At 35.9% G+C, this 9,257-nt stretch overlaps 1 protein-coding gene across 6 annotated transcripts in view; it reads left to right on the top strand.

Annotated features, from left to right (window-relative positions):
- The window catches only part of LRCH3 (leucine rich repeats and calponin homology domain containing 3), a 118,280-nt gene that overhangs the window by 72,534 nt on the left and 36,489 nt on the right, over positions 1-9,257 (top strand). For all 6 annotated transcript variants that reach the window (XM_049628326.1, XM_049628323.1, XM_049628327.1 and 3 more), the window contains exons 9-11: positions 275-423; positions 3,172-3,248; positions 8,860-8,911. In XM_049628326.1, coding sequence (XP_049484283.1) covers positions 275-423; positions 3,172-3,248; positions 8,860-8,911 — 278 coding nt within the window. The remainder of the gene's footprint in view (positions 1-274; positions 424-3,171; positions 3,249-8,859; positions 8,912-9,257) is intronic.

Raw genomic sequence — 9,257 nt, 5'->3', positions numbered from 1 at the left:
ATATATATATATATATATATATACATATATATATTAGAGGTTTGTAGTCCTGTAATTACTATCAATTACTGTATTCTTTAGTGAATTAGGACTAAGATTTTTCTGGAACTTATTTTTGTGAGTGGCCATGGACTGTAAAAGAAAGGCTTACCCAATTTACACTTCTCATTCCTCCTGCTTTCAGAGTAGAAGGTGTTAGGGAAAAGGAAAGAATACAACTGAATGTCTTTATTGGCTATTGAATTTGACTGTTGTGTGTGTGTGGTGTGGACAGTGGAACATGATCTGGATCAGATCGACTACATCGACAGCTGTACTGCAGAGGAGGAAGAAGATGAGATGAGACAGCCCAAGGGCCTGGACTCAGACAGCCTCAGTTCCCAGTTTATGGCATATATTGAACAACGGCGAATCTCTCATGAGGTACTACACACATTTAAGCCAAAATCTGTTGCTGTCCCCTAGTAAAACAGTTCATGGTGGCATAAATTTCAGTTGTATCAGTGATTTGTTGCTTTAAGCCTAATTATTTGTTTTATGATGTTCAGTTCCAATTTCATGATTGAATTTTTCAGGTTTATTGTAAAAAATCAGACAATAGTCTGAAGTAGGGGTTAGCTTTATTTTTCAAATAAAAAGACAGATTTCAGAATTTTGAAGAATGAGGAGTCCTAAGAGTATCCTACGCCTTTAAAGAAAGTACAAAGAATGTAATGCTTTTTCTTTGTTGTTCTTAGTGCTTTTTTATTGTTACTAACTAGTAAATCATAGTTTGATCAGTAATTAAGAATCAAACCAAACTGCTGACTTTGGAGCACATACAAACTTAACCATAGAATTTTTGTTATGTGCTTAATTGTATTGGAGCTTTTATGCCAAGTCGCACAGAATATAAATTGTTTGCCATTATCATTCTTGGGTGTCTCTTCTAGTGGAGCATTGAGTTGCCCTAGAAAACAAATAAGCATTCAGCCCACTGTAGAATCTCTGCCAATCCCCCAAGGGTCTCAGTGGAAATTGCATTCTTCAGTGTATCTAGTCAGCATAATGGAATGGCTCCACTTCAGTGTGTGTGATGTTAATGTCTGGAATTGGTCCCAGGCTCTGAGCAGGGGTTATTTGAGAAACACTTGGGGCCTTTTTAGAGAATGATGTATTTAGCCTTTTAGAAATCGAGAATAATCACTCAAGTGGGGTGTGCTGTGGAGTGATATTATCATTCCTTAAAAAAAATCCTTCAGTCTTCCTGTCTGAAGACTTCTGAACATAGTAGTTTTTGTTGGTGTTCAGAAGACACTCTTGTATGTGAAGTTGGATAAAATTGTATAAATCAAAGTCCTGCAGCCCAGAAATAGCAGTGTACCAGGTGACTAATGAAACTACGTGTGATTCAGGCCATGAACATTCTTGTTAGCGCGAAGGACAACTGCTTTGCAAAAAAATTAAAATTTAATGCACATTGTAATCTTAAAGGGAATTGTTTTTCTTTCATTGTGGTCTTTCTCTTTGATCATTTTATGGTAGTTAGACTGCAGAGATGAGGTATCTCTATTAAAAGTAAAAATGCCTGTTATACTACTGAAAAATTGCAGTATCATTTGTTAAAGCCATTACTATTTTGTAAAATTTTTTTTTAATTCCAGCTATACTTGTGTGGTAGTCTTTATGATTCTATGTCATAACCCTCTTTATGACTTCTGTGTCATAAGGTTTTCTACAATTTAGCACCTATAAAAATATGATGAAGCAGCATTATTTTAGATGGTTTAACAGCCAGTGAAGAAGTATTTTTTATATTCTTGAATACTATCTGAAAAAAGAGTTGTTAAAAAAAACCGAATCTATATGAGATTTTAAATACTCTGCTATTGTTTAATTTTGTTATAATACCTCTCACAAATATAGAGGTATTGTGATAAAATAAGGTATAGCTTATATTTATAGGATATGACATTTTCAAAATGAAACCAATGTCACATTCATTTTATCATGAAAATTTCATGTACCTCCTACAATAATTGCAGATAATTGCAGTATTGTAAAACCAGAGTGTTAAGTCACTGATGTTAACATAATAGGAGAGATTTTTGTTTATTTTAAAACCCAATGTTCACTGAAATTAGAATAATTATTCTTTGATCAGGGTTCTAGAATTATATCTCATTTTGTATGATCCTCAGGCCTAAACTTCAAGGGAGTCTGCTTTAGCCTTTTGCAGTAATTCATCAAAGATTTTCTAATTCTATGTGATGTACCCATTTCTTGGCGATAGACTATAAATAATTTTACACTTGATTTTCAGATACCCTTTTTGGATAAGGTGGTTTTCTTTCCCTTTAAGAATACCCAGTTTTTAATGATTATTTTTGGTGTTGAAATAAGGTTGTATTGCTTCTATACATTCTTATTTGACAGAATACATGTTGTGATAACCTATAAGCCTTTACCTTTGATTTATAATTTTATTGTTCAGTATGTGGTCCATATCACTGAGTCCAGTTTAATTTTTCTCGGTGATGTTTTTTTTTTTGAAATGACCTTTACCCTTTAGTTTATAAATAAAGTTGCCAGTGTTTTTCTTTTAGTTAACACCATATTTTACCATAAAGAGAAGTTACTTTTTGCTTTATCTTAATATTCCACCAATATCCGCAGGACTATTTGTATGACTAAACATAAGTAACAATTTGTGATGGTGAAGTAAAGAAATGGAATCTGCCCAGTGAACTCCCCCTTACTAGAAATATTGAGAGAGGCTGAGCACAGGTTAGAGTAGTGCAGGTAGAAATTCCTGTTCTGAATGGAAATTTGTATGAGGTGACACCTAAGATCTTCTCAAGTTTGAACACCTTACTAAATATTACTAAATATTACTCTATGGTCAGTGAGTATTACTGTATGGTCAGTGTAATTTACATAATACAGGGAGAAGGAAACCCACTTTTTTAAGAATAAGTGTTTTTGGGCTATACATAGTGTTTTGTTAACCAAAGTAGTAATATAGCTTATAATGAATGCTTTTAAACGTAAAAATTTACATTTGAAGATTTTGTTGAACTATTTTTTAGTGTAATATACAAATCTTTAAATGCCAAGTCATCTGTGAACTATGTAGTCACAGTGTTGTGGATACATATGTTAAATTGATTTATTTCTGCTCTTTTGGCCTAGGGTTCACCCATAAAGCCAGTACCTCTGAGGGAGTTTCAAAAAACAGAAGACATGAGAAGATATTCACATCAAAACAGGTTTGAAAAAAACAGTTCTCTTCAATTGTTTCTGTCTTTAAAACTCATCAGTGAGAGCATGAAATGATTTTGGTTTTGTGCAGATTTGTGTATGATGAAGATACTTAGATACTGTGTGTTTTAGAAACCATGTATTCAGAGCCGAGTGACAGTGTGCTTTTTGCTCATGCAATAGAAAAAGAAGTAAAATTGATTTATTGATTCTAAATTCAGACTGCCTAAACCATTACTTGTACAATTATTTGATTTGAAGGTACTTAATAGCAGGGAGATTTTGTGGTGATGTCTGGATTTATGCACTAAGAGGGCTAAATAAATTTCAGGAGTCCTGAAAAAATTTTTTGCCTTAAACTTTTGGCTAGAAACAGGGAGCTAGACGGAGACAGCAATATGTATCCTCATTATATCTCAATTGAGATGATCGTTTCACTACGCTTAGTGCCTCACAGAATATTTCTAAAATTAACTTGACTGCTTAGAGCACTGCTGCTTATTCTTGAATTCCAAAGTTTCTTGCCAGACACTGTATCACAGTAGTTGAAAAATTCACAGCCTTTGGGTCTTTGCTTCCTCTATTTTGTATGAAGTTTTTTGTTTTTGTTTTTAACCACTTTGTGTTTGCTTGGGTTTTTTTGTAATTTTTTTATTTTTGAGAGAGAGAGAGAGAGAGAGACTGCAAGCCAGGGAGAGGGGTAGAGGGAGAGAAAGAGAGAGACAGACAGACACACACACACACACAAAGAAAAAGAGAATCCCAAGCAGATTCCACACTCAGCTCAAAGCCCAATGTGGGGCTCAATCCCACAAACTGTGAGATTATGACCTGAGCCAAAATCAAGATTCAGACGCTTAACCAACTGAACTATCCAGGCACCCCTGTATGAAGTCTTAAAGTAGTAAACTTGACATACTTGTTCTTAAACAACAGTAAATCTCCTTTATGGAAAGTGTCATACCTAGTTCTTTACTTATACTTGATAGGATGTTAAAGTTGTTTTGGGAACTGAGATATAGATGGGTAGAAAATATGGGAGAATAGTGAAAGAAAGAAATCTCCTAATTGGCCTTTTATAGTCTCATAGGTTAGTTCATGGGGACTTAGTTAAATTTCATATCTTTTTTTTTAATGTTTATTTATTTTGAGAGAGAGAGAGAGAGAGAGAGCGAGCTGTGAGTGCAGAGTCTGACATAGGTCTTGATCTCACCAACTGTGAGATCTTGGCCTGAGCCAAAATCAAGAGTCAGACACTTAACTGACTGAGCCATGCAGGTGCCCCTAAATTTCAAATCTTTGAAATTGAAATTTATCTCAGAAAGGCTTTTTATTTGCCTTGTGTCCTTATATTGAGGGTGTGGTCTTTTGAGATTTCAGTTTCACACAGGGGTATCCTATTGTGTTTTTCCACTTTGATCGGGCCCACACTTCATCTCCTGTCCTTCTTACCTCCTGCATCTATCATAAGGAAGGCTCAAGATCTCTGGAATTTAGTAGAAACCCTCAAGGTGAAAGCCAGCTTTTTTTTTTTTTTTTCAGTTTCATTATGTATTAGTTTTTTAATGTTTATGCAACAAATTACCACAAATTTAGCAGCTTAAAATGTAGTAACTCAGTTCTGTGGAATAGCAGTCTGGGTAGGCTTGCCTTCATTCTCCACTTAGGGTCTGGCAAGCCAAAGCCAATGTACTGGGTGGCCTAGATTCTTACCTGGAGACACTGGGGGAGAACCCACTTGCAGGCTCATCCAGGTTGTTGGCAGAATTCAGTTCTAGTTATAAGACTGAGGTCTCTGTTGCTTTGCTGGCTATCACTGGGACTCAGTTTTAGCTCCTGGAGTCTATCCAAGGTCCTTGATCCACAGCTCCCTCCATCTTCAAGTCAGCTTTGGCAAGCTGTTTTGAATCTATTTCTTATCACATTTTGAATCTCTTTGATTTCCCTTTTTGTCACATCCCACAAACTTTCCTGCCTTCTTTTTTTTTTCCAGTTTTATTGAGAAATAATTGACATATGTCACTGTATATAAGGTGTACAGAGTGATGGTTTGATTTACATATATTGTGAAACGATTACAGTAGGTTTAGTTAATAGCTATCATCTCATAGATACAATAAAAAATAATTTGTTTTCACCTTGTGATGAGAACTCTTAGGGTTTACTCTCTTAACAACTGTCGTATGTATCAACAGCAGGGCTAACTGTAGTCATTATGTTGTATGTTACATCCCTAATTACTTATTTGTCTTATAGCTGGCAGTTTGTGGTTTCGACCACTTCCCTCCAGTGCCCCTCCCTCAGCCCTGCTCTCTTGTGCTTTTAAGGGTTCCTGTGATTACATTACTCCCACTTGGATAATCTTTCCATTTTAAGGTCAACCAGTTAGTACCCTTAATTTCATTTGCAGAGTCCTTTTTGACTTGTAACATATTTACTGGAGTAACACCAGGGGTGGAGATCATAGGAGCCAAAAATCTGTCTACTAAACCTTAACCCAGAGTTCCTGTTTTTACTACTTTTTAGAAATTTTTGCTCTGCCAGTACTGAGGAATTCTTCGCTTATCTGAGCCTGTGCTTTCAGACCTAGTAGTTTTCCATTTATATTCACAGCCATCCACTAGCAAGTGACAAACCCTGGATTCGAACTCCGTCACAACTAATTCTAAAGTCCATGCCTTTAACTACGATACCATGTTGCTACTCCCAGACTCACTTGTGTCTCATTCTTTATTGGTTATATTCCAGCTAAATCTTACCCCACCAGCCCACTTTTCTCTAAACTTTTGACTAAGAATGTACTGACTAGGAGTGATAAAGATTGGGAAAGATTAGTAAAAATTGAAGGAAGTTTTTTGCCCAGCTTCAGTTTTATTTTAAACCTTGCCTAAGGGAGTTATTGAGTAATTTATTCTGTACCTTTAAAAAATTATCGGGCACCTAGGTTGTCCAGTTGGTTAAGCGTCAGACTTCAACTCAGGTCATGATCTCGCGGTTCGCAGGTTGGAGACCCACGTTGGGCTCTGTGCTGACAGCTCAGAGCCTGGAGCCTGCTTCAGATCCTGTGTCTCCTTCTCTCTCTGCTCCTCCCCTGCTCGCACTCTGTCTCTCTCTCTCTCTCATAAATAAATAAACATTTAAAAAAATTTTTTTTAATTATAATTTATTCTGTCAAAACTTTTTTAGGGTAAAGTAAGAAATATGGCCAGACTCTTGAGGTTATATAAAACAATTTTTTTCAAAACATTTTTTTATGCACTAAAATTTAAAAAAAAAAGAATTTTGTGAATTATTCAAAGATTTGGAACCAATATAAGAAAAGAAATGTGGAAAGAAAGAGAACAGTAGTGTGACTTAAATTTTGCTTTTTTACATATTATATTTTTTAGTTTAGGAAAGTTTAGGGTAAGCCAGTGTTTCTCAATAGGTTGTAGTGGATATTTAAAAAATGTGTTTATTTGTTGGGACTTGGTTGCCAAAGGTGTTACTGGCATTAAGACTAAACTGCCTGTAATGTACAGGACAATCTCGTATAACAGAAAATTTATCCAAAATGTTGTGACACTGCTATTGAGAAACATACTCATAGATGAAAAGGTCAAACGTACAAATGAAGCAGCGTGGTGGCACCAAGGAGCACCCAAGCCATGAGGGGCCCATATTAGCACCTGGTGATCGGCTTGAGGGAGCTGTCAGTTCTCAGACGTCTTCTTCGCTACCACTTTTATTCTCTCATATGCCATGCTTCATGCTCTGCCACCATCTTTAACTTTCACAGCTTAGTTTTGGCCATTGCAGGTCTTTTTTTTCCTGTATGTGTGTCCATATTGCTTTTAGATCTCTGTGCTCTTCACTTTCTCCTTCCTACATTCTGCCGCTGTAGAGTGGGGAGGTGTGGTATAGTATCAGCCACTAATCTCCAAGTCAGGTGGCTTGAATTCTCATCCGGGCTCTGCCTACAGTAACCATCACTAAACCTCTGAGGGCCTCAGATTTCTCCTTTGTAAAGTTAGTGGTTTGGACTCCATGATTTCTCAGGCCTCTCCAGTTCTCATAGGCTTCGTACCTAGAAGATGAGAGAGCAAACTACCATCAAGTCAGAGATAAGAACTCAAATCAGATAGATAAGGACTACTGGCTGCATCACCTTGGAAAAGTTACTTAACTTCCATTTCTCAGCTTCCCAAATATAGAGTGAAGATTCTAATAGTTCTTACTCCATAAGATTGCATGAGGAGTAATTGAGAAACACTGTGCGTAAAGTACTTCACAGGGCATATGTAGGGCATGGTAGGAGCTCAAGGATTGTTCGTTTCTATGTTTGCATCTGAAAAATATTGTACAAAAAAATGACACGAATCATAGTTGATAAATGCAAAAGAAGTACTGACTACACATATACATCAAGAGGAAAAGTCCCATTGTAAAAAAAAAAGATTCTAAAAAAGACCTTTTCTAAGAACATCTCCATAGGTTGGAATCTATACAAAAGGCTTGAAGTAAGGAATTAACGTATAATAACTGAGGAGACCTTGCTGGAAAAAGATTCCATGGTGGGCATGTTTCTGAAATGGGATGAGAATCCTAAAAGCCACGTTGATGAATCTGTATTATTATTAGTTAGTAATAAGAAACTACTAGAGCTTTGAGGGATTTGGGGGACTTTTTTTTTTTTTCCCTTTTCTTGCCTTGTAACACACCGATCGAATGCATTAAAATCAACCTGACGGGCGAGTAATCATAGTTTAAAATTTTAGGTGCTAAATGTCAAAAAGCGACTTACTCCCAACGTTGTTAGTTCAGAGACACAAATGAGTAGCAGACACTTGAAACACTAAATCCAATTCAGGAAAAAAGATAAACACCAAATTGTAAGATTTAGCATTGGTAGAGGCACCCGGCTGGCTCAGTTGGTAGAACATGCAATTCCTGATCTCAGGGTTGTGAGTTTTGAGCCCCACTTTGGGTATAGAAATTACTTAAAAATAAATAAATAAATAAAATCCTTGAAAAAAAGATTTAGCACTGATAACACTGAGAAGCAACTTTTACTGGTTTGGTTTTTTTTTAAGCAACAAATCAGGTTTCGTCTTTTTCTTAAAAATAAAAATCAACAGAATCTTTACTTTTGTTATTAAAATTGCTACCTCAGTTGAAGATGGGAGGAGGAGCGCAGGTACAGTGGCCAGGTTCTGCCATATTCCAGATTTTGGTTGATAAACTAACTTTGTATATAAAACGATCTCTATTTACATGTATCTTGTTTCAGCCATGGTAATGAAAAAGATAATAGCTATGTATGCTCTTAAGAAATGATGCTATTTGGAAAGTGATCTCAAATGTCTGGTCAGCACTGGCTGACATAGATTGTTGTTGACTCTCTGTAGCTTGATCAGTGATATCATCACATGAAATGTGAGTTGGCGACATCAGGTATTCCTGTAGCTTAATTTAATGACTTGGGCTCAGGTTTACAAAATGCAGGCAGTCTTTCATTGCTGACCAGTTTGCCTATTGATTAATAGAAAGCTACATTAACAATAAAATTTTACTTGTCTTTTATATACTGCCTGCCTTACCAAAGAATTTTCTCTTTCCTTTTTTTCTTTTTTGGGTCAGGGTTTCATCTGAGCCATCTTCTCTCATGTCACTGTCACCAAGTCACAGTCAGGTAAATTTGTCGTTGTTGTTGTTGTTGTTGTTGTTGTTGTTTTTCTGTTTTAGTTTTGATTTTTTTTAAACTAAAATGATTTTCTATTTTTATAATGCTTAAATTACCATTAATTGCCAGACATCTGTAAACTTTACTACCTGTCGTCTGTAAAATACAGTTAATGTAACATGTGAACCTGATACTTGCTAACGGTGCTTTTAGACCCTAGACAGAAAATAAATCTTTACTGACATGATGGCTTTATAGTGCAAATAAGAACACAGTGTGAAAAGATGGGAGATGATTAGCAGTACACACATTTAAAGAAATGCTAGGTGACTGCAAAGTAGAAATTGCTTGAGTA

Source organism: Panthera uncia, chromosome C2 (genome assembly GCF_023721935.1).
Source record: "Panthera uncia isolate 11264 chromosome C2, Puncia_PCG_1.0, whole genome shotgun sequence".
NCBI lineage: Eukaryota > Metazoa > Chordata > Mammalia > Carnivora > Felidae > Panthera > Panthera uncia.
The sequence above is the reverse complement of the archived record's forward strand: the minus strand, read 5'-3'. Positions and strand labels throughout refer to the sequence as shown.